We start from the raw sequence: 25,680 nt of genomic DNA on the forward strand, positions 1-25,680 counted from the left end.
TGTGTCGTACTGTAGCTCCAGCGAGAGCAGGGAACTGTACACAACACAAGTCTCTTTTACGGTTCAGTGAGAGTGCCTCAACTCCACTTTAGATAGGGAAGGACACAATGACAGGTCTGCAAGTCTGATGCAGCAGTCTGTTAAATTCAGAGAGGGTTCCACCTCCTGGCAGATGTCATGAATTTTTAATGCTCACTCCAAATTGGAAAAAAGTCAGAGCGAAAATGGAGATTTGGGAAGCAGCCTGAGCCACTCGGTCTTCATGGGTTAGCACAAACAGATGATGCATGTTTTCAGCCCCACGTTTTCCTTGTATATAAATACTGATGCTCATCAGTACTGATAAGCAATCTGAAAATGAAAATTTCTACATGCTGGGTATAAAGCCAAGGCCAGTGGCTGGTTAGCTTAGCTTAGCACAAAACTATGTTGGCTTTGTCAAAAGATCTGAGCATAGAACAGCCTCTCCAAAGCTTGCTAGTAAACACATTCACTTCTTGTTCATTCCATACCTGAACCCAAGAGTAAAAACAATTCTTTGCAGTTTTACAAGAGGTTGTGGGACCATTTCCTGGCTGCTGTGACTTCAGCACGTCTCTGCTGGTTGTCCACCAGCCTTCTCCGTCAGGTTGATATTTGGTAAGCATTGCAGGGGCATTTTAGACAGAGGAAGACTATAGCTTTTTCACTGTTACAAAGCTAAGCTAAGCTAAGCTAAATGTCTCCTGGCTCTACCTTAATATTTAGTGTAACAAGATGAAAGTGGGATCTTCTCGTCTAACTCTTGGCAGAAAGGCAAATAAGTATTTATTTCCATTGTCATAATTATGAAACTATTGCCTTTCAAGTTCTATAAGCATGAGTAACCAAAAACTAACCCCAGAACAATGCTTTCCTAAGCTACTGTTAGCTACTGTTGCTCTTTGTCCACGGCTGCTATAGGCAACCGAGGGAGACAGGGAAGGTCTAATTTTTCCCCTCACGTTACCATCTAATCGCTAATGGCCACTAAAAAAGTGATTCATATGCAGTGTTGGGGCTTGTTACTCAAAAAAGTAATATATTACACATTATAGTAGTAGTAATGTAGTAATGTAGTAAAATAGTAATGCCTTACATTACATGATTACTCCCTGAAGAAAGTAATGTTACATTACTCGTTACATTCTTGCTACTTGCTCTATGAAATTGCCTGAAGACCCCCCGCTGCGTAAAGCCACTTGTGACGGTTGGAGATACAAACATTAATTTGAATTTGTTGAACGTAAGGAAAATAACTTGACTGTAAGGTGCACACTTTGCCCGTGTTGGAAACTTCTCTCCACCGCTGCCAGCACTACCTCAAACTTAACGAAGCACCTACAGAGACAGCACGCACACACAAAGCTTGTTGCTAAGGAACCATGGAGCAGGGGCGGTTCTAGGGGGGGGGGCCAACAGGGGCCAGTGCCCCCGTAACTCTGAGTCTGGACCCCCCTGTGGCCCCCCTGACAGGGAGTTTGCATCAATAATACAATGACAGATTTCTTGCAATGATTTTGTTCTGAAGGGAAAGGCAGAAATAAAGTGTCTCAGCAGTTTACTACCCAATCAAAATTGTTGAAATTGTAAACACTGCTTTGTCTGAATGAGGGATTTATCTTTTTTTCCGGGTTGTATGTGCCCCCTAACAAAAAAGCCGGCCCCAACCTGGCCCCCCTATTAAAACTGGTATAGAACCGCCACTGCCATGGAGCAACATGAATGAGACGCCAAGCAAGCAGCCAAAACCTTCTTTTCAACGGAACCAGAAGGTACTGACAAATCGAAATCTGAGATGAATATGCTTGTTGCCTCGTACATAGTAGGGCAAGTCACGCGACTTCGGGCAAGTCGTATGCAGCAGCATGTTCTGCTTGTGTTGTTGAAGCTGCCATTGTTATACCATCTCCCCTTGCGGGTGGCGACTAACCAATCGGTGATGGTGAAAGACACCTCATGCCAAACCCCAACCAATCACTGTTCCATTGTTGACGGCCTCCAGCCCCGGACCGCCCTCCCCTCCCCCCAGCCCGTTGTGTGTGATGCGTGCGACTATGCAGTTAAAATTGATCAACCTAGCAATGTAACGCAAGTAACGAGCTTCAGAACAGTAATGCCTTACACTACTCGTTACCCAATACTGTTCATACGTATATGTAAATTGCTACAAACTGCTACATAGAGCCCCTTTAAAATATATGCTATATACCACAAGTGATATGGGTGGTGGGTCGCCTCCTGATAACCTGCAAACACGTGATGAAGAAGGTAGTTTAAAAGGTTTTCCAATAAATTTATTTCCTGAATGTAGTAAAAAAAAAAAAAAAAAACAGTCAGAAATGCAACGGGCATTCAAGTTCCCAGCATAACAGCCAGCATGAAAAGCATTTCAAGAGAAATGGCTATAACAACATGAACAGCCTGCATCTCAAACCACAGCGTGTAAAAATACAAAAGGAAAGGTATTAGCCGTCACCGATGCTGCATCAAATATCTTACCAGTGAAACAAACAGACGGGAAAACAAGTACACAGGCGCCACATGATTACCACGGCAGAAAATTAGATGCTCCCGCCCCCCTCACTTCTTTTATGTTGGATCCAGCAGCACAGTGCCGGACAGAGTGCATCTCGTGCGTGTCCAATGGTACAGTCAAAAGTGCTCTCGTCAAAGCCTGCATCAGAACACAGCGCTCTCACATCTCATAACGACACACATCTGCTCACGGTGCAGGGCGTGGAGCGTTTACATAGGCTGCACAACGCTGTCAGAAGCCGGGATAATGACGCATCTACATAAAGCAGCTAATGCACAGGGGCATGTTTCCACGATGGGCGCTAATGGGAGACAAGCGTACAGACCTTCTCACGCTGCCTTAATCCTGCCATGCTGTCCACCGGCCTCCTGCTCTTTCTTTGATGATCATGAAGAGACACCGAGCTATGGCGCTTGTATCTTGTTATGACCACTGCTCTCATAAGCGCAGTGGAGGTGCTTTTCGCTGTGTTTGAGTTTCACTCCCTGCCATGGTGCCACCTGTCACACCCAACTGCAGGGATTCATGCCAGGTAATGCCCAAATCTGAGCACTGCAGATGAAGGGGAGCTTTAAAGGGCGTTAAAGGATTACATTTTTGCTCATGTCGAAGCAACAAAAAATGATTTCCTGTGCAGAAATGATTGGGATGATTTATTACAATTAATCAAAATGACCTCCTCACCTGAGAGTCTGATATTGACACCCGCTTAGACTCCACGGTGGGCCTGCGAGCCACACGAGGGGAGATGTGCGTGTACCCTCCCCCAGAGCCCGAGTAAGTGCCTCTCTCCTGCAGTGACAACTTCCTCCCAGTGAGGTGAGGCCGCGGCGGATGGGTCCTCTTTGCCTGAGCCCTGTCCGTCTGAGCCCCGCCGTTCCTCACGCCGTTGGCAGCGGAGCCCTCCGAGTCTTTGGTCGTCATGGCAGCCATGGTGTCCGTGAGACTGCCGGCCTGTTTGTCGGCGTCGGGGTCCAGCCTCTCGCTGCCAGGGTCACTGCTCATAGCCATGGTGGACTGGGGAGACGGGAGAGGCGCGGGAGCAGGTGGCGGGGAGGGAACCGGGGATTGCCCACCAGCATCAACGTGACCCGGGCGAGCCTGTGGTCACAACGTTCAGGCTCTCACCAAGGCTGGAAAGACATAAAGAGAGGCTATGAGCTGAGTCAGCTACAGTGTAAAGAGCTGAGCCACAGTGTGTCCACATTTGGATCGAGAGATATCATTTGCAAATGGTCATCTTAGTTTCGACCGCTTGCCAACATGGGTTTGGTTATTTGGTCATTAACTAAACAAATGGACACATTAAGACCCAATGATGTTGCAAAATTCAAAAGATTAAACACCAAAAGTTATAGATATACATTTTCTGACATAAAGATCTGTATCAAATTTGATGCCAGACAATCCGATATGCGTGGAGATATGGTGGAACGCCTCCACCAAATTTCATGGCAATCCATCCAAAAGTTAAGAAGGTAAAGATTTGGACTGACAGACACTGCCAACCCTAAAGCTGAAGCACTAGCTCAGCTAACATTTCTGCTCTTTCCATACTGTTATTCAACATTTATCATTTTGCTGACTAGGTTAGGCTGCTATTTGATCTACTGAACTCTAACATGGTGGACAAAGTGGAGGAGGACCTCTAAAAGTTGCATTTCAAGGTCACGAAAACATAGGAATTCCTAGTTTCCTTATAATACACTAATACAACTGTAATTATCATTATTGAATTCCGTCCGCCCCTCCTAAACCTGACCCACTGAATCTTGAAATGTTATCTTATTGTGGGCGTTTAATCTCTGCTACAATTAAGTGACATATTTCTGAGTTTATTGGGTAGCTTTTAGTTTTTTTCAGGTAGCTCATCATCGACAAAATCTTGAATGCAATTACCATGTATGAGATATTGCAGAATTTGATTTTGTTCGTCAATGTGAACAAAAATGACATTGTCGTTGCCTGTGAATTAAAACCTCTCAAAACTGCGAGACTGGAGTTTCATCAGGCAGTCTGATCAAAACAGAAAATGTCCTCCCTCTCTGCGTGTGTGGGTGGGTGGGTCGAGTTACCTACTGTAGACGTGTGCTCATAAATTGAAATGAATGACCCCCCTGATGAAGCCAGACGCAAATACTGCAAAGCTAATTATGCTCAGAGCCTTTGGCCGCGGCTCCCTGTATCCTCATCAAATGCTTGTAGGTGGGCTGCTGCGCCAACAGATGCATGGACGGAAAAGACTGAAGGTACGGTGTGTGTGTGTGCGTGTGTGTGTGTGTGGGCGCAATATGTATGTATAATCCCAGATATTTAGAGGGTTTTGCTTACTGTGCTTTTCCCCTTTCATCTTTAATGAAAATCGAGTTAGCGGCAGATTGCCACAGACAGGGAATATCAAAGCTCTCTTGTACAGCCGGTTCAGGTTTTGTTCTGCAGATGGAGGAACACAGATATGCAAAGTGAGCCTGTGCGCGCCTTCCATGGAAAAGGTCACTTAAATCTCTAGTACTCAAACAGCGTCGATCTACGCAACGCCGTAAATCAAGAGGAAAGAGCGCGGTGGTGGCCTGTCCAGTGTATGTGCCATGAATCTGCACAGACTCAGTAGAAAACAATGGAGCCAAACACAAAGTGACTTCTGGAGGGTAATCAGACAAGGGGTGGTCAAGTAAATAGGCCAGGTTTTGCTATTCCTGAAGTGTGCCAGACAGGTAGAGCTCCGTATTCAAAAATAACACGCCGTTCCACTTTGTCCAGGTGGGTCACGCGCATTCATGCATTTGCATAGCCGGGCACAACACCAACTGCAGTGAATCATGTTTTCGTCATGCCGGCATGGCTCTAGGGACGTTGGGTCGGTCGGCCTACTGCTTGGTCCAGACTGAAATATCTCAACTAGGGGTGTGCATCTCTCCCTCATGAAACGATTATTATTACGATATCATTCAGGGACGATACATTTTAAATACGGAGCGATTTAGTGCGATTCAATTTTGGTGATCCACTGCCATCGAAAGGTTCACACTTGCAGTTTTGTAAGTGAAATGTCTCAACAGCTTTTTAGAGCCATTCGTGGTCTCCTCTGGGACAGGATCCCTTCGTGACCCCTTGAAATTGCCAATAAGGTGATTCGCAAATATTAAAAAAGGAGCGCAGCCGTGTCATCGATGGAACTACCGACAGTAGGTGGTAACCTCACACACGGTGGCAAAACGACTGTCATGGCTGATCACAGAAATATCCATGAATTCACTATTCATACGGGTACAATGGCTCGTCATGAGGCCGGGACACACACACGCACGCGCGCACACACACTACCCATCATCATTTGCCCACCATTTGCATATTTCAGATGACTGTTATTCATTCCATGTAAATGACCGAGTGCAGAAAAAAAAAGACCTTAGCGGTTAGCAGCGAGGGGGCACATACTGTTTGACTCCCGATTCATTTGAGCAAAAACAAAAAAGGAACTGTCATATTTTGCTTTCTCTTATCACAACTAGTGATTATCCATCTCTTGAATTGGGTGGCTCTCTCCGCTGCATGTGTGAGCAATATCCTGGTAGAGGTGGGAGGTGGCGGAGCAGCAGCAGCCGGGGGTCGGGGTTATTCGTTTCAGTGGCACTGAGACTTCGATTTGTTTACAGAGGCAGGTAATGGGAGACAGCTTCTCATTAGGAGTAATATTTTCTTTCATATCGACGTTATTAATTTCCACTGGATACATCCATCTTGCTGTGCGAAATGTTCGAAATGAAATTAAACACTTGTGCCCTCTCTATATCACACAGCTGCGACATTTGTCAACTTACACACTCTGAACCTGTTGAATGTCTACCTACAAAAAGTTGTGAAATATTATTTGAAGTTGTTACACATAATTTCCTTAAAGATCAGGAGCGCCAAGAAGACGAGATCACTTGTGGGGAGGAATATTATGACCCGCCCCTACTCTGCCCCTGATTGGCTGTAACCTTCCAGGCGTTCCATGCGTCAGCTTGACGCCATCGTTTGACTAGCTACGACGCTAATTGGTGCTGCGAACTACGACAGGCCAGGGAGGAGAGGGTTCCAGCCATGGCAGTCATGTTTGTGCTGCTGTAGCACCAAGGCAGCAGAGAAATAGACCAACAATAGTAAGTTTCTTTTTTGTTTGACAATGTTTGAGGAAATAAATGAAACTGTGCAATTGTGAATACGTGACGAAAAGCATGTCCATTGTTAAGCTGCTCCAAAAAACTGGCGCCACAGCAGCTACAGCCAGCCTCTAACCCTATGGAAACAAAGCCCATAGTTCCCTGTCGAAGGACGGTTGTTTAAATATCACAACACAAATGTCCATTATGAAATTAAAAGGGGACCTGAAGTTATCTGCCTTGTTGTCCTGTGGGCTGTTTTAGTGCATGATCATTGCCTTTACTGGTGTAGCTAAAGGAGTGACAATGGGTCAAGGAAGGAGTAAGACAGGTGAGTGGATAGCTACATTTTGCTAATGTTGTGTTGATGTGGCCACCGTGATAGAGCCCCTTTGTACCTTGACGAAGCAGTGCATTTGACTGTTTTGGGAATTCATTCTAGGCGCTTGGGGACTTTTCTGGCCCATCAGAAACACCTGTGATGTGTTACATCACCGCCACATCCAAGAAAGGTTTCCTTATACGCTTTTTGCTTCGACTACACCGATACATCCATTTGGAGGGAACAAGGAATAAAATAATAGCTGTGTACAGTAGACGTGGAATAACTTCAATAAAACCCCCTTAATTCAAGATGTTTCTATCTTAGCAGCTAGCTGACTAAGCTAACTGAGCTAGCTAACGTTGCAGCCAATAATGTTTAGATCCCAAGTTGCCACAAGCCTGTTGTCCACTGAGAAGACGGACATTTCCCCTCTCAACTGTATTTTCAAGCCGTGTGCTAGTTCTAGTTCCATTATATTCCAAAGAAGGCAAACATCTCTATGGCTAATATCTCCAATACACACACCAAAACATTCTAGACAGATTAACAGCTCTTCAGGTACGAGGAAAAAAATGTGTTTTTGATTTTTACATCGAATCCTCCCTTTAAACCAGCGAGAACCTTGAGCACAGTCTTTTCAGCAGCTTCCGTCTTCCAACTAGTTTTAGATGGAAGGAAGCTTCAGCAGAGCCAATTACAGTAGGAGGAGAGAGTGGGCCGGAGAGGGTGAGCAAATGAATCCATTTGGCTCCATTAGTGAACCACTTTCACCCTTAACCTGGCTTTCTATTCGTCTCTGTCATCATTTCGTGGAGCACAGCAAACAGCAAACAGAGACATCCAAGGCCAAAACGAAAATCAAATTCTTCATTTGCTGGCAAGAAAGGCAGAGAAACCTGTAGAAAAAAAAACAAAACATACTGATGCACCCAAAGAGAATCATTCATCAAGTGGTTGTTGTCATATTGGTCGTGCGTATTCTGATGTTTTTCTTTGCCTCCTCTCGAGTCCTTGAAAGTGCACAAAGAGTACATTATGTACGGTGTACATTCAATGAAACACTTTCAGTTAAAGTCATGGCCAAATCTTGCAGTCGTGCCGTGACTAGTGTTATCAGAAAAACAACGTCCTCTTCCATTTTACTTTGTCTCTCTCTCTCTCGCTGATTGGAGGCAGCGCTGAACAAACACGGTGTCTTTCTCATTCAAACTCCTCTTCAGCTGAGACTGAAGAGTTAAAAAGGAGGTGCACCACCTCGCTCAACAGAATCTAAGACAATCAACTTTGATTGTTCACTGATTACAAAAAGCAGTGACTGGAGGACATCTGCATAGCTATGACTTCAAACCAGACCAGACTCCCCCCCCCAATTTGCATTACACATTAAAAAACACAGTTTTGTCAGGTTTTCTGTGATGTCGTGCGGTCGGAGGCGTGTGCTCATACGATGGTAAACTGTGAACCCCTGATCTGTCACGGAGCACACAGTGATGGAGGATGTGGACACACTGCCTACGGTGTTTATCCGTTGACAACGAGACCCTTAGCAGGGATTACATGTGGTACAACACCATGGAAAAGAAGATTCACATTGAGCATCTCTATAAGTACACTTTAATCATCTGGATATTGTGCGCTGCATTTTCTTTTTGTGCACAAAACTCCTTCAGAGCTGTGGGAGAGTATTCACGCCTGCGTAGCCTCCTCTGGAGACCAGTGTAGAAAAACACACAAGTCGCTGAAGACGATTTGGTGGGCTGTAATCTTCTCCGCGTTGTGTGCAGGTGCAGGATTAGCTAATTTAAAAAGATAATTATATTGTTACTCTTCCACATCAAGTGCAGCTTGCGACAAGAAACAAGGATGGATGCATCGGTTGTATTCAATCTCTCAATTAGAGCTAATTACACTCAAAAATATAAGGGTTGCAAATTTGGTTTGGGTGCTCGAGCTTGTGCGTGTTTTAGTTCTCTGTGTGTGGAACAGGAAGACTGCTGGCCTACAGGAAAGCATACGGCACTGGCAAAGGTGATCTCGGCGCACGCTAAGTAAATGTCAGCTGATCAAAATAAACGAAACGTCTTATCTCACGGCTGAAAGTACGAGCCGCTTCTTTGAACTTTGATTCCTCGCGCGCTCAAAAGAGAAGGTCAAATTATAAACATTTACAGCCTCGCTCACGCCGAGGCCGCGTGCATACGTCACACTGTTGGATCCCGTGTGCGTTCACACCGGCCCCGCTGCGTGCTGTTTGAGCCCGGGCGCTGATCAAAAGTAGATTTCAGGGCCAGGAGGCATGATAACGGTTGGACTGCAGTGGCTGTACACGGCTCCATCTCCACTATGCCCAGCATTAAAAGGAATACAAACATTAAAACCTCGTAAAGGGGAAAAATGTCAGCAATAATTGTGTCTCTAATTAAAGGGCACTGTGATCAGATTAACTTCATTTGTAGACTTATCTGCTTTAAACACAATCTGTGCCACGGTTTAAACCATCACTGCACATGTTATCAAATCAAAGTCACTAATCTGCCCATATGTAATTATTCATGACCATTTTAATGTCAAGCCGATTGCAAAATAACAAGGATTCAGTGCTCCCCGTCCACCACTCGCAGTCTTTGCTGGAGCGGAAGCAGCCTTTACTCAATCGAGAGATAATAAAACTCACTGCTAACAAAATCCTTTTAGGCAGTGAGCATTTTGTTCATCTTGGGTAAAGAAGAAAACAATTATGCGGCAGGGCTTTACACACTGCAGACGGTATCCTTGCTGACTCTTATTAAAAGGCCACAATCAGCCCGAGACAAAACTCTACTGTCTGAATATTAAATCAGAGCTCTTACACTAAAGAGGTTTATTCCTTCCTCCTCCTGCTGCTGCTGCTGCTGCTGCTGCTGCTGCTGCTTCACTCTCCCTGAGCCCACAGGTTGATCAAGCCTCCTCCACCGTTGCCTTCCCCTGTCACGTTTCATCCAACTCAAGAGAAGAATAGGTCACATTAACCGCGGAGGAGAGGGAAGAGGGTGGAGAGACCGGCAGGAACGTCAACCGGCTGCTCCCGAGCAAATCGCCTTTTGGGGAACAGCTTTCGGATTTGCATGGCTTTTGTGTGCATGCATTCACGCACCTGCCCACTCACACAAACCCACACACTTTTGTTTTTTTGAAAAAAAAAAAAGAAAAAAAAAAGAGAAAGGATTAAGGGAGACATTTCATCCCCTCGTACACACAAATGCACAGTAAAATTAGCGTCGTCTCCCCCACCCCGTGTTCCTCCTGTTGTGGTTGAAAGCAGTTGGCAGTGATTACGCCTCATCATCTTTGACTGAGCGATCCTCATTCATATGGAGCAGAGAGCGCAGCGTCTTAAGGGCCTTTGGAACGAGCGAGAGAGCATATTAATCAGGCATCAGCTGTGATCAAGGGAAAACTCTCAGCACTACAAAATGAATATATTTAACGTCAAAGACAACTTCTTTTCCGAAGCGGCAACAGGTGCAACGACACATCAGCATCTGAAGTGCCTCATCACGGTCGCGGATATTCAGAGCGTCGCAGCAGCAGAGAGCAGACTGCGGATCATTTTGCAAAAAAGAAACAAAAGAACCCACTTCATCCCCAACGTGCTTTCTGACCTAATATGAATTTAAGACTTTGGATAAAGAAAATCCACTGTGGTGAGGTTCAGGTCAAAGGCCATGTCAGAACTGGAAGTAAATGACGTGTTCTAAGTGGATAAACACAATACATTTACGCCAATTAAAATAATTGGTTTTGCCGCGCCAGCATGAATGTTTTAATAAAAGTGTCAGTCGACAGTCCTCTAAGAGAAATATGAGCATCAGTTGTTTCGGCGAACGCCCACATTTTTAAGAGGTGTGATGCTATAATAGAGAGACAGAGCTGAATACTGTTTACTTCCTGTTTCAAGCCTCACGTTAAAGTGACCATCAATTATGAACGGAACATTTAGTTGATTGCATTTTAGTTGATACTTACATCACCATTAACAAATAATAAAATGCTTTATAAACCATTTATTAAGCGATTGTAAAAGTTTATAAACTTCACAACAATTGCTCAATGAATGGTTTATAACACATTACATCTCGTTTGCTGGTTGGATGGTCAACGGGATTACACATAAACGACTGGATGGGTTTTCACAAAGGGTGGGTCTCGGCCCAGAACAGTCCCTATTGGGTTTTGCTGCAGATGTGGATAAAGTTAAAGATCCAAATAATTGTTTTCTCACATTCTGTAACAAAGAGAGATAGAGGGTGTTGTTTTTCTTCCATTTTTGTGAATTTCTCAGGCAATACAGCATGGATCAGGCGTAGTGAGGGGGCTTGTATCTATGAGCTCTACTGGGTGCCATTCTACTGAATCTAAAAAAGATGGTTTTTGAAAATTATTATCCTGTTTTCTGACCTGTAGCCCAGGTTGGTCTTTTAATCTCAATCATAGTCATTCAGGTTTAAAAGTAGTTCCTTTAACACCAAACCATGATTTTTCCCCGACCCTAGATGTTCATATGCCAAAACCTGCATTAACCTTTATGAACGCCCTACCAATTCAGCATTGCACTCCTATAATGTTTTCAGTGTCTCATGCCAGTGGTGGCTAATGTAGCCCTGAGGTGCCAGCCTCAGGAACAGATGTGGAGAGGACGACAGATCTGCTGATCTCGCTTCTTGGTAAACTCCACACCACCATTTTAGTTTTTATGTTATCTTTAAAACAACAGTCTCTTGTTTTGGAGGACATTTGTTGATGTCTGACATACTTGTTGAAATACTGCAGCCAACCCCACACTGCAGGGAAAACTACCATAAGTAAACACACATGCTGCAAGTGTTTTTAAATGTCTACATACATTTAGAACAACTTACACATTTACTGTTCTCTTAAACAGATAGCATGTAATTTCTGCTGCTAGGCGTCTGTCAATCAAAAGAAAAGAGTAAGTAGCGTGGGATCATGGGAGTCATTGTCTTTAATGTTAAACAACCACCACCTGATGTGACTCAAGCAGAGATGTTAAAGGACGAGTTGAATGTATTCAAGTTTTAGTCACATCCACAGACTTCCTTCCTTATTCTCTTGACTCTGACTGGCAACTTAATGAAACACACTTTTACCTCGAATAAAATTGCGCTAACTTTTGGTTTGGCCATTGCTGGAAACATTTGGAATAAGTGCACAACTCAACAATACATACAACAACACATATCCAGTCGTTTTAAGGCATTTTAATGCAGAATTGTTACATATTATATCTTTAATGACGATAAATTCCCTATTTAGGACTTCAAGGAAGACTTCAGTATGTACACAAGAGCATAATGAGAATATGTGAATATCAACAAACGCTGCTCCTACAGTCCAGGTCCCGTCTTGTCATATTGCTGATGATAAACAATTAAAACTGACAGCATAGGAAGTTCATCTCTGTCAACAGAACCTCCTCCACAAATTCTAGCTTTAAGCACACAGAGGCCAACACCATAATTGCAGTACTTTGCAGGGAAAACACTTTGCTGTGTGTTCACCTGTCACAGACTAATCCCTGGAACTCTTTAATTCAATCCGGAGGATTAATGGGCAACTGTATGAGACACAACTAGTCGTATCCGTGAACCCCTTAGACACGTTCTTGTGTAGCCAATCAATGTGATGTGATGGAGAAAACGGGCAGCTCCTCTCCCGAGGCCAGACACTGGAAACAGGCTCCATGAGCAGTGATCAATCTGACTGGACAAAAAGTACACTCTGATACAATCCCGACCAAATCCATGGCCACCCTCTCTGAGGTTGGCTGCCTCGGGCAATAATAAGCCCAGGATTACACAGGATATAAGAGTGCAAACTGGCAAGTTGGATGAGCCAATTATTTCTCCCCTACTCACACTGACAATGAGTCTGCATCTCCCAGCATGACTGACCTTCCTGGAATCCTGGGTATGTCGCCTGAAAAGGATCCCACTAACAAAGACAGGAGCCTTCCCCCGCTTCCAGACGGCAGACAGATGAAAACCCATCTGCACATTTATATATTCATGTGGGACGGCCTTGATGCTGGCTCCACCCCTCTGTCCTTGTGACCCTGCTCGGTAGCTTGACCTGCTACTAGCTGCTCGTCTAATTTTAGAAACGGTTAGAAGCACTGGACCGAGTCCGGACGGGATAGCCACAACGGCTTAAAGTGTTCAAGTGTCGAAATCCGATTCACAGCCTTCAATACCGTGCAGCTGGAACTCTGCGCTGATGTGCACCTGTGGAGGATTAATCTGTTGCTACTGAAAATGAGAAGCAATCCATCTTTTCCACTGGGAATGATACTCAGCGCCCTCTAAATCCCTCAGAGAGACAGAGTATCCCAGTGATCTCTATCCCCACTTGTCGCTGTCAGAAACCTGTGGTCATGTGGCAGGCAGGCTGCCAGGCTGATGCACAGGGAACGGAGCTGGCTGCAGCTTCCTCTCGTCTAACCGACTGATACAGATGGAGAAAGAAAACAAGGAGGGTTTCAGTACTCATTACAGACTCAACAAGAAATATGTATGTTATGTGATCAAGTGCCGAACCTGATTCATTCAACAATTTCCTTCAGGATTCATGTAGTCTCATTTTGTCTTCAAGGCACGTTTTTACATCTGGAGTTAGAAGGACATAAGCTCCATCTACAGAGCAGTGTGTCCATTAGCCGACCACGATTAAAGGTCCCATATTATACTGTTTTTCAACAATTTCACACAGCTGTCGGAGGTCCAACAACACTGTATTCGAAATGCATTGCCCCAAACCCATCTGTGGTCCTGAATTTCAGCTGTCTAAAAGTCGCTCAAGTGAGCTCCACTGAGAGCAGGCTGTTTCTGTGCCAGCACCTTTAAATGCTAATAAGCTCCGTCTGTTAACGCCTGCCTTGCCTGCTACACACCCCTCTCAGGGAGAGGATGCCTCTTATGCTAGCGGTAGCATGCGCTAATGTTTACAGTGGATGTATCTATCGCTATGGCTTGCCAAGATGCTGTCGTTCAACCGTAGCAGTTTGACCCAGAATCGGACCCAGAAGGAGAGGCTCCTGAAGAAGTACAGACTCTGTGGCTGCAGCAGGACGTTTCAGAATGGTTAGTGTGTCTGAATAATGTTAGTTTGTTCTATGTGTTGTTATAGTTACTACCTTGTAGCTAATGGCTAACAGCTAGCAAAAGCTGTGTTCGTCTCCAACACAGTCTCCAAACTCTTGGACACTGTTCGCATCGTCTCTGTCTCCAGTCTGCACGTTTCCAGACTTTTTACTGTGACAACCAAGCTCCCCCGTAATAATATAAACATTAAACTCCCTTCAAACGCCATTGCATAGCGGACCGAAGCGGAGCTAACTAGTTAGCTAATTTCCAGCTGACTTCACCATACTCGTAGGCAACTGTAAATACTATCGTAACGTGGCAACACTTTCCTGTGGCTTGGGTGCCGTTGCTGGGTCCGGTATGGTTGGGACTGACCTTTTACGAGAGTCAGTGTCGAGGCAAAGCCAGCTTTGTACTGACCCTTGGTACTGAAGCAGTCCGATGTGAAGTGATTAGCACACAGATATAAACTAACACGAACCGAAGCCGGCACGTTGTCATTAAAAATGACACACAACCACTGTCTCTTCTGTTGTTCTGTAGCTGGGACAGAATATTGGCACTTATGTTGATTTATACAACCAACAACACAGCAATTTGTGTGTCTAGCTCTGAGTGACAACATTGCGAAACATTGCTATCTTACAGCTGGACACACCGAATTTCACCTCGGGGATGAACGCCCCCCTCTCAGATATCTCCCATCACCACGCAGAGGAGGTCGGTCTATGAAAATGACTCCTTTCGTTATGTAACAAAAGGAGCAGAATATGAACAGCCTGTAGGAGTGGCATTTTACCAGTGGGTGGGCTGCAGAGACCATGCAGGAATCGTTTGCCTTCCTCATTCTGGGGGTTGGCAGGCTTAGGGAGGACCAGCTTATATATGTAGAGACCAGAGATATGTGTTTTTTATAATATGGGACCTTTAAAGGAACAGTTTTGGAGATAAATACATATGTTTTAAATCAAACCTGTAACAGTCATTTAAGTATACAGCAGGATATAAATATGCAGGATCCCTGATTATTAACTAATACCATCATTAGAATAACATTTTTTAATCTATTTTTTCCTATTTTGAGCACCGGGGACAAAGTTTGCAAAGGAAGTCAGTTCAATTAGAGGAATTTGGCATACAAGTAATACGGAAGCCCTGAGAGGCAAGTAAAATAATAATTAAGGAACTCCTTGCAAAAATGTTTGTTTACCTGTTCCTAATGTTCCTCATGAACAAAAACATTTAGATCAGAAAATGGATTTTCATTTGCCTCTCGGGGCTTCTGTATAGTATCATTTGGCCTGTGGTCCACCGTGAAGCTTCACTTTTGGGATGAAGTTTGGGCACCACTGGTCTCCAGCCCTGTGGGACTGTACTTTAGCATAAACGCAAGCATGCTAACATGTTGAAGTTAGGCACAAATAGAGATGGTGTTGATAAGATTTTCTTTCTGATTTCAAGATTGATGTGATTTTTATGAAAAAGCGACAACCCTAATGCTAACACTTGCTTACACTTGCTAACTAGTGTATGTAATTGTAATTATTGCTATAAATATATCAGAGGAGGCTCGTCCATAGAGGCAGAGGAGGTTGGTCCTCCTCTATTTTTGAGAGGGAAGAGGAAGATCAATTTTTTTTTTAAGAAAGAGTAACTGGTTGAAATAAATCATTACCAAATCTCAGTATCATTTATAAAATATTATATATATATATATATATTATATCATAAAAAAAGTTTCTTCTGTGGAAGAAAATCCTCTTAAAACTGTTTAACAGCGACAGCTGCAGACGGAGGAGACAGAGCAGTCTGTGAGAGGAGCAGGGAGCAGGAAGGTGGGGGCTAGAGGAGGACGGAGGGCTTCTGTCCTCCGTGGGAGGGATCTCCTTCCATTCACTCAATGCATTAAGGATTTTTTCATGCTGATCTATGATTGGCTAAGACACGTAAAATGACGCGCTAAGGGAGGACGTCCTCCCTTACCAATCAGCAACCAGAATACAAAATAGACAGCAGGTTGGTCCAATAACAGTTCCCAAATTTCATTCTCACATTTATACAACCGTAAACAAAAAATACTTCTATGTATTTTACAGCTTTCACTGCCAGCCATGCACGGACAAGAAATATGGAGTTTTCGGCGATATTGGAATTCCTAGTTTTCGTTTCTTTCGTTCGTCCTGCTGGAGGACATAACGTTAGGGGCACGACCGGGACAGCAACACAGTTACAGAGCACACAATACAGAGCAGCAACAAAGACACTGTTGTCATATTTGTATATTAAGTGCTAAGGTAGTACAGGGGGTAGCGCAGTTGCTTGCCATACAGGTGACTGGGGTTGAAATCCCGGAAGGAATACTAATTTGTATTTTTTTTTTGTCTTGTATATTAGCCATTTAATTAAATGTTTTTTTTTAAAGGAGTCTTGTAAGTCATTGTGTTATTGCTTAATTTTCATTGAATATAAGAAAGTAGTACTTGACTTGTATAAAATAACATGATACCGTGGACTGGTTTTCCTGTGTGTGTGTGTGTGTGTGTGTGTGTGTGTGTGTGTGTGTGTGTGTGTGTGTGTGTGTGTAGTGTATGTATGTATGTATGTATGTATGTATGTATGTATGTATGTATATGTGTGTATGTATGTGTATGTATGTATATGTATGTATATGTACATAGATGGATTAGGCTACAGAAAAAATCCTGAGTCGGGATAAATGTGTTATTGATTAGTTAATACAGGATACGCATTATTTCTATCTATGTCGAGGTTATACAGTAGAGAGAGATATTATTTTGTTGTAGATTAATTTTTAACTGTAAAACTTAATTTTCTATTGATAGAGGAAACCCGTTACGTTTTAGATACACGTTTTGAACAGCACGACATAACGTTAGCTTAGGTAATGCCCAGGTAATTTTCTGCCATGACTCTTTTCTGGTTACATTTTCAGATGAGTATATTAAACTATTTTCAAAAGAAGAGAAAGGTTCCAGAGGAAGAGAGTCAGGTAACCTTACATAAAGGAGAGGCTCAATGTTCTTGACTTTTTCTTTTGTACACATTCTATGCAGGAAGAGATGTTTATTTGACTGTATTCAGTATAGACTAGTTTAGTTATTTAACTTAAATCTTTAATTTGTTGTTGTTGTGTTTGTTGTTTTGGCCTAATGATACTGCAAGATCCTATTTTCAATTATTATTTTCAATTCATGTACCCTATAGTAAATAATGTATTTAGAAAAACATTCAGTTTGAAATAGTCATAATTTCACATTTCAAAATTTATGTTATTGTCGTCGTCGTGGTCAACCCCCCTCTTCCACTCGGGCAGACCTCCCCCACGGTTTAAAAAAATCCTGGAGGAAACCCTGCAGTGTGTGTGTGCCCTGATGGTTTAATGAGTGTAAGCTTACTGTGCGAGTATGCAAAGTCATGTAGGTGCAGATTATGTGACATAGGTGTCCAAAGTGGCAGCATGACTAACAAGAGGATGTTTACGGCCTCTGACTGGGGATAATGATGTAATGAACACAATTAGTCACATAATTACGCTGGCTGCGTTATGGCTAGTCATTTTGCGAATGAGCAAAGACTGCAGTCAATAGTAATCAGACTTAATATGGCAATTTCCTCTGTGACCCGGTGTGACCCTTCGTGTCAGTCTCATGTAATCACCGCTTGGTTTTTTTTTTTGTACCAGCTTAAATCCTGAACTGTATTTCAGAGAATCATCGCTGAAAAAGCGGATGAAAAAGCACTTTCCTCGGGGCTAATCTGTCTCTCACGCCGTTTAAAGCATCAAAACAAAATGTTGATTTGTTTTTTGTTTTTTTTTAGCTCTTATCTCTTTGGAGCAGGTTTCCTAAATGTGCTTTTGGTGGTTTCATTTCAAAACAGAACAAAATTAAACCCTCTCAGGAACTAAATCGGACCTGAGGTTGTGTCTGGGTTTGGGGTAAAAAGGTTATAGGCAGAGTCGTTAGGGAGGGCCCCGTCGGTAACGAGCTGCCGGTATCGCAGGAGCAAGCATTCAGCCCGGCGGCTCTTTGGTGGCTCTTCCTAATAATCTGACTCCCTGAAGACAGAGAGGATCATTATTTACATAATAAGGAGATTTATTTGATTAAAAAGTTCCGTCAACACTTCTTAAAGATGAAGCTGAGCATATTTGCCGCTTTGTGCGGCACCATCAAAAGTTTTAAGTCAAAGCCAAGGTTTTTTTTTTGTTTTTTTTTAAGTATTTTTTTGGCCTTTTGGCTTTATTGACAGGACAGCTGAAGACTCGGACAGGAAACAGGATTAGAGAGGGGGAGTGACACGCAGCAAAGGGACCTACTGTAGCCTCTGTACATGGGACGCCCGCTCTACCCACTGAGCTAAACGGCGCCCAAAAGCCAAAGTTTTTTAACCAGCTGTGTATCGCTGCAGTGTCATACAGGCAAACAAACAAATGACAACCTGTTTCCATATCGCCTGCATCCAAAGTCCACCACTAGTTTGTTGGGGAAAAAAAACCTAGATGACACAAAATACATAATTTCCAAAGATTTTAGGCCTCTGGTATCCCTGCCCACTTTATCCAATCAGCGCAGAGAATGGCGTACAGAGGCGGCCCTGAGAGCAGGTCCTCCCAGTAGGGGGCTGCTTACTGCAAAACAGACAGATTTTAGGCAGATTTAAACAATTAGTCAAGAAGTACACTATGCAAATTAATTGATGGTGAGAAGAATTGTTGGAGTTTCCTTTAAAACGATTGCATAACACCAAAGAGAACAGGTTGAAATGATTTGCTTTGACTTTCATTTTGTTTTTGGGGGGTTTCTTTTGGTAACAAGCTATTTTTGAGATGTCCCTTTCAAAAATCGCAAACACGACAGTGGAACATTCTCCTGTTATTACCGAGCCATTATTTTGTCCTGTGAACATAAACCAATGGCAATCAAGCAACCCTATATTTGAGGCTGTAAAATGGGACTTTTTTTGAGTACACAACACTCAATTTTTTCCATTTACCAAGCTATCCCTTTACTCTAACTGACAGTGATTACTGACTTGTGTTAGCAGCTTTTTCTTTCGCCCTCATCTGACGCATCAGCTCTGCTTATCTCCTGACAGCGCGGGGGTCACATTCTTCCTGAGAAGTGGAAAAATTTCACCCCCCCCGAGCTGCGAGCCTCCTTCTCCCTGCATCAATAATGTTAGCAGCAGCACTGAGGAGTCTCTCTTCCTCCGCTCCGGTGTAGGCTACAAAGAGGAGTCTAGATGCAGGAACCAGGAGAGGGGAGCCGAAGTAGCTCCATTCTCAGGCGGTTTGCTCACCGAAATAGGTTGCTTTCTCAACAGGAGTGCGCCGGTGTCAGCTGGCCCAGGGTCAGATTCTGCCTCTCACTCCTCCAGGATTTCATAAAAAAAAACAAAAAAACAAAACACTTCCAGCTCTGCTCTTTCATGCAATTCCATCATTCACACAGAGGGATATTTCTACCAGCCTGCTGCAAGGAGACCTGAGCAGAAATAGTCAAGCATGTCATATAGAGACGCCCAGGAAGAGAGGTCTGTCAGCGGAGATCTTAGCCGAGGTTTAAGCTCGCCCTCTTTAGCTGGCGCTGAGAGTACTAACCTGTCTTTGGAGGCATGAGAGCCGATTCCTCCCACAGCAACGTGGTTACAGCGAAAAACGCTATGAGACAATCTGCCAGAGCCTCCTCCAGCACCTCTGCACACATCATTTATAGAAGCAGAGAAGGAGAAAACTTTCTTTTAAATGTCATAACCAGCGATTTTTTTTCTGTTGGCACAGCACAGAGGGAGTGCTAGAGAAATCGTTTGTTGCTACATCTGCTACAAAATGATTGATAAGCCTTGCCAGCTACTGACAGGCCACATTATACATTGAGTGCCGTTGACTGTCAACGGTAAATGGGGCTGCACAATACTGGAAAAAACTGACATTGCGATATTTTGGTTTTCTGTGATATATATACACACTGCGATAGGAAGAACTGTCACCAGATAACCTGAATCTCTATTTTGAACATTTGGAAATAATTCATCTTTCTAGAAAGACTGTGGGGATTTTTTTTGAGGAGGGTGAAGTTTTATCAAACAACCAACGCAGGCTCTGTTTCGTTTGACAAACTGATCAAGAATGACTGTGTTTGGCGGTCCACTGCTTATGTCACTCACAAGCAACATGTGTGTGCTTCAATGTATCCAATAAATAACGTTAAAATATGCAATATTAGACAGAACCCTATGTCAGGAACCCTGACATAAAAAAAAATTAAAATGCAGGCTGTCCGGGTCGAGGTATGCCAGGCCCAGCAGTGTTTCCCAGACATACACTTAACATGCCCCTACTTATTGTATAAATTGTATATCTCCTTATATTTGTACTTTTGTAAAATTAAAGTCTTTTTACATTGATTGCTTTTTTGTTTTTTTGTGCTTATTATCTTGCATGGTCTGTCCCCTTCCACGGTGGAGCGTCTGACTGTCCTGGAAGCCTGATCTCTCCTCTGAGGCTCATGCTGAGGTTATAAGGTTGTGTTTTTTCCCCAATATGTCAAGTTTGGATGTCATTGAATAAAAGTTGATGTTGACCCAAACCAAACCTGACCTCTAAGTTCCTGGATTAAAGATGGCAGACCTTACCTCCCTCACCCTGCAGTGGTAGAATAATCATCATAAACTGTGCAAGGCCAGCACCTTTTGGGCCCAAAAGAGTACATGGACGATGACACAGGTTTCAGCGGCTCATGTCCAGGTTATTGCACTATTTGGGATTTTAAACCTGCGCAACACATGCGATCAGCTGCAGGCACATTGAACAAACCGCCCGTACATTCCCCGACTCAGATGTAAACAGAGAAGATACCATCTGCTCACACATGCCGGCACTACTACGTTATGTATAAGATAGTTGCCACATGTAGGCTGGGTGGCAAACTGCAAAGGGCCTCTGTGAATGTGTGGGCATTCACTTGAAAACCAACACAGAGGAGTATTCGCTATTTTTAACCACTTGTTATTCGAACTAAAATCAATAACTTCCCGCACGCTGTCGTCGCCTCCGGGAAAGAATATGAAACAGCGCTCCAGCATACACGAGAGGCTAACCTGGAGAGGAGGCGGGGCCTGGCTGTCGACGGCTTTCCCAGTGGAGTCCGCTGCGACAAGTGGCCACGGGGGAGAAGCCGGTGTCAGGGTTTTGTTGAGGAGTTTTGGACAGCACGGAGACACAAACGCAACCAGCCATCCACTATTCCAGTTAGCTCACCAGCCATATGGAAATAACAGCGTCGCTCTGGGGGACGCTCAGCAGAGCAACATCTGGAGCTTACGCGACACGGATAAGGCATTTAGAAATCAGATTTAAAGAGATTTAACGTTATCTTGACTTATTGCAGAGACTGGTACTGTATATAATCTGTTAGAGCTGACAGAATACCACAAAACTACTGTGGTGTTTTGCTGATAAATTAAAAGCCTGACATTTTCTTTTAACGCAATCAAGCAAAAGGATCAAATTAATGAATATATTTCTGCTGGTGTCCAACAGGCTAATGGGCGAAGTGAAAGTGGTGATGGAGTGCAGGCTAGCACTTGGAAGAGGTTTTGGCTCAGGACCCCCCGGAGTCCTTACCGGTCGTGCCTTGAATAATGAAGGTTAATATGCAGATGTGGTTGTGTGCCTGTTGCTGCACAAACTAATGAGGGCCTGGACATGTCTTTGTGCATTTGCTCTCTATAAACCCAGGAAACATTTGTAAATGACTTGTTTCACTTTAAGTTCCATGATCATGTCGGATTTGGAATTTGATGCGAAAATGTAAGAGTGAAAGGTAAAGTTCAACAGCAGCAGGAGGTCTGTGTACCAGTGACTTTGCTTTTGATGCAACAAGGTCCTCTATGTGTTGCAACATAACATTGAGTCGTCAGTACGGATTTTTAATAGGACTAGATAGCGAGTCCAAAGACGATGTGTAAATGCTAACGTTAGCTTGCTATGATACTCACAATAGAAATGTTAACATGGCAATGTTTAAAAGGTATAGCATCTACCATCTTAGTTGCTAACATTTGCCAATTAGCAAAAAGCACTAAGTACAACTGAGGCAGATGTGAAAGTCAACTGTTTGCAGGTAAGGAGAGCGTCAAGGACAACTTATTTTTGGAGGCCACCCCAGAAGTTAGCATCATCCGCATGCCCTGGACAAAGAGCCAATAGGATTTTTTTAAACCAGATAGTTGAAATTATTGCAGCATAAGCCCCGTGGCTATGATTATATGATACTTATATGTTTTTTTTCCAGTAATGAATGCGCCGAAAGTAAAAAGCTAACGTTAGGCAGCAAACATCTTTAGTGGGCACCCAACATCTTCTGTAGTGTCATTTAGCCACATTTAGTCACTGACTTTACACACTTTATAATTCAAATGTGTGGTATTAACTGAAAAATGCCGTGACATGGAACAGAACATGAAAATATCCTTAAGAAAGGCATTCAACCAAAAACCAATTCAAGAACCCCAATGACCTGGAGACGAGGGAACTGGAAGCGCATAAATGAGGACAGGGTTCAGTGTCATTTCTGCTGCATTCTAAACCGAAGAATATGATAAATTAGATTCTGACCTACCGGTGGCTCGAGATGAAAAGTCAAGGGAACCAATTTCTCAAATAATCTTGTGCCAATCTATCCAGTACATGTTAAGATATTTCACAGGTTTAAGTAACCAACTGGAAGCGACCGAGGAGAAGTCATGGGATCACCAGAGTTATTAGGAGTCATCTTCTCTGAACACTGTGGACTCAACCCTGCCACTCACAGTCTTGCCAGTCCTTACCACTGGCATCTCTCCAGCTCCTATGACTGAGAGAAATAAGATATTGTAACAACTGAGTCTCTTCACCCTCTGCAGCTTGTCAGCAGCTGTTTCCCCTGAGGGAAAATTACATAGTGTTGACTAAACAAATGTTGAGATGTTAGTTTTGTTATTTTTGAATTGACAGTGCCCCCAATAATGGCATTCACCACGGAGCAGGAAAATAATACTAAACAAAGTTATATAATACTTTAATGCCAATTGCCCGACAGGCAGTTAACCAGCAGGGGACTCACACTGTTAGCTACTGCTTAGTTCCATCTGTGACTGCAGCACTCTATGTATTTTCCACTCGACCATGTATGTTGCTGCATGTCATGATTAGAACCACAGGATTACATACAAGCCACATGGCTAAAGCTAGCATCCTGGTTACTGCCCAAAGCCAGAAAAAAACCATAAGAAACCTGATTGGACCTAGAAACTCTGATCTCAGTGCAATGAAAAGGGGGGAAGAGTTAACGCCTGGTTGTATTAGTAAGTTGGCAAGGTTTGGTTTCTTACTGATCTAGTAGAAAGAAAGCCGTGTTTGAACTGCCTCAAGTACCAGTGGTAAGGGGGTACACGTATCAACCAAGGAACAGACTTTGACACAACACCGAAAATCTTTCCACTGAGTGAATGCTCATTCATTCACTTTTGTTTTACCTCGGTTTCTATCACTCTCCCTCTCTTATGATTTTGCATAATTTACAAAAGTACAGAAAAGCTTTTGACTCTGTGTTTTTTACCTCGCAGTACGAGTTGCTAAAACAGTTTTTAGTACAACAATGATGCCCAAGCTGGCAACACTGATTGGCGCTGCGGTCCAACATCCGTGCAGGAATAAAATCCAGCTACTCTTGTGGAACCAAACCGCTCTCACCTGGTTGTCACCTGCATTGCGTGAGAGGATATTTGCATGAAGTGTTTTTCCATTTTCCCTTTGGTACTGTGGGCAATACATTGCCACACACTAGATAGCTCTGAAGTGCCTCAAGTTTGGGTATGTTTCCTGTTTGCCAGGTCTGGTCTGCTCTATGAGCTTTAGCTGGTTTTAGAGTTTGTGCCAACCACCAGAAATTGTATCTGTCAGGTGGAGAGAACTAACATGTGGTGCATCAACAGAGAGAAAGATTTTCTTCCCATCTGACATCTCAACAGAGACAGAAAGCCTGCCGTTAACTCTGCGTGCCGATCAGGCCCTTAAACATGGTGCGAGCACACGCTGGAGTGATTCCGTGGCAGCGGAGCTCCGCGAACACACCTTGAGAGCTTCCGGGAATTGATAAAGCCAGATCAACAGAAGAGGTGATGGATGCCGTACTAACAGTTCTGGCTTTGTTAGAGAAACACCACGGCAGGTGCAGCTGCTACTCCTTTCTCACAACAGCAAAATAAAAAGCCCGTCAGACATCAATTAAAGAGCTTCACTGCAGATTCCACGGGGCACAGCATCATGACCATCCGACTGAAAAAACACAGTTCAGCCGTATGCTAAGAGTAAGGGGAATTATTTTGTGGAAGTATTTATACCGCTCTCCTGCATATGTTTTATCAGTATTAAGGTCCTCATATAAAAAGGACATTAGGATTCCAATTATGGGCTGTCTTTAAGTGCATCGTATGTGAAAATTATAACTCTCACATTTGTTGGATTTACATCAAAGCATTAAACCCTACTGATCTTTGTTTATCTGGGTCAAGGTCACGCGCAGATTTCAATTTTCATCCAGTTTGAGTGTAATCACATGTCCAACAAGTCCCAGTCAATTCGTACGATGACAGAAAATAAAAAGCTATTGCAGTAAGAGAGGAGCCACGGTGTTGGCGGTGGCCAGTGGAGGAGCAGAGGCGCTCCCTGTTTATACTCCGGCCCTCAGAGTTATAGGCTCAGCTCGACATTATTTGGCCGGATGACGTCCAGGCCTCCTTGTTAAACTGTTCATGACGTTTGTTTAAACCGTTCGTAGCATACACACACACACACACACACACACACACAAACCCACACATGCATTTACACACACACACACACACACACACACACACAAATATAATGCTGATTTCTCCCCCCCCCCCCCCCCCCCCCCAAGCCTTATACTAAAGTGATTTCCCAGAGGTGCTGAGGGAGCCGGGAGCTGATGACATGTCCTCTTTTTTTTCAGCAGCCGGGTCGGAGCACTGGTATGATTACCACGTGGAATAGTGTTAAGGCGGTCGCAGCAGTCTGCACATTCAGCAACAACAAAAAGGAAAAAAAAGAAGTGATACTGGCGATGCTGATTTACACCAAGCAGACCGGTTGTCTCAAATGTGAAATGTGCAAATGAAAGACCTTTTCCATAAAAATGCACCTTAGACTGTATATGTCTGTGGAAAATCCACAGAGAAAAAAAAAATCCATAATATTTTTGCTCTTAGCGATGAAACAACCCCGGCAAGCTATGTGTCACAGTTCCATTTCTGGCATTCGGGGCTCATAAAGTTGCACATACAAAAGATAATATCAGCCCATAAAAGGGGAAGTAGAACTGCTCAGCAACCACACTCATAAATACACCAGTACGGCCTGTGGGCCTCGTTTTAAATCCAGTATCTGCCTGTGAATATTCAAATCATCATTATGTCAAAGCCCAGAAC

At 43.6% G+C, this 25,680-nt stretch overlaps 1 protein-coding gene across 6 annotated transcripts in view; it reads right to left on the bottom strand.

Annotated features, from left to right (window-relative positions):
- camkk1a (calcium/calmodulin-dependent protein kinase kinase 1, alpha a) overlaps positions 1–25,680 on the bottom strand; it is a 72,055-nt gene that overhangs the window by 43,759 nt on the left and 2,616 nt on the right. For 2 of the 6 annotated variants that reach the window (XM_030438751.1, XM_030438747.1), the window contains exon 2: positions 3,242–3,690. In XM_030438751.1, coding sequence (XP_030294611.1) covers positions 3,242–3,568 — 327 coding nt within the window. In that variant the 5' untranslated portion in view covers positions 3,569–3,690. Of the gene's footprint in view, positions 1–2,882; positions 3,060–3,241; positions 3,691–9,876; positions 10,108–19,488; positions 19,561–19,789; positions 19,864–25,680 lie in introns of those variants that run through there. The other 4 variants (XM_030438750.1, XM_030438748.1, XM_030438749.1 and 1 more) reach the window with 4 other exon arrangements.

This window comes from Sparus aurata, chromosome 13, assembly GCF_900880675.1.
Source record: "Sparus aurata chromosome 13, fSpaAur1.1, whole genome shotgun sequence".
Lineage (NCBI taxonomy): Eukaryota > Metazoa > Chordata > Actinopteri > Spariformes > Sparidae > Sparus > Sparus aurata.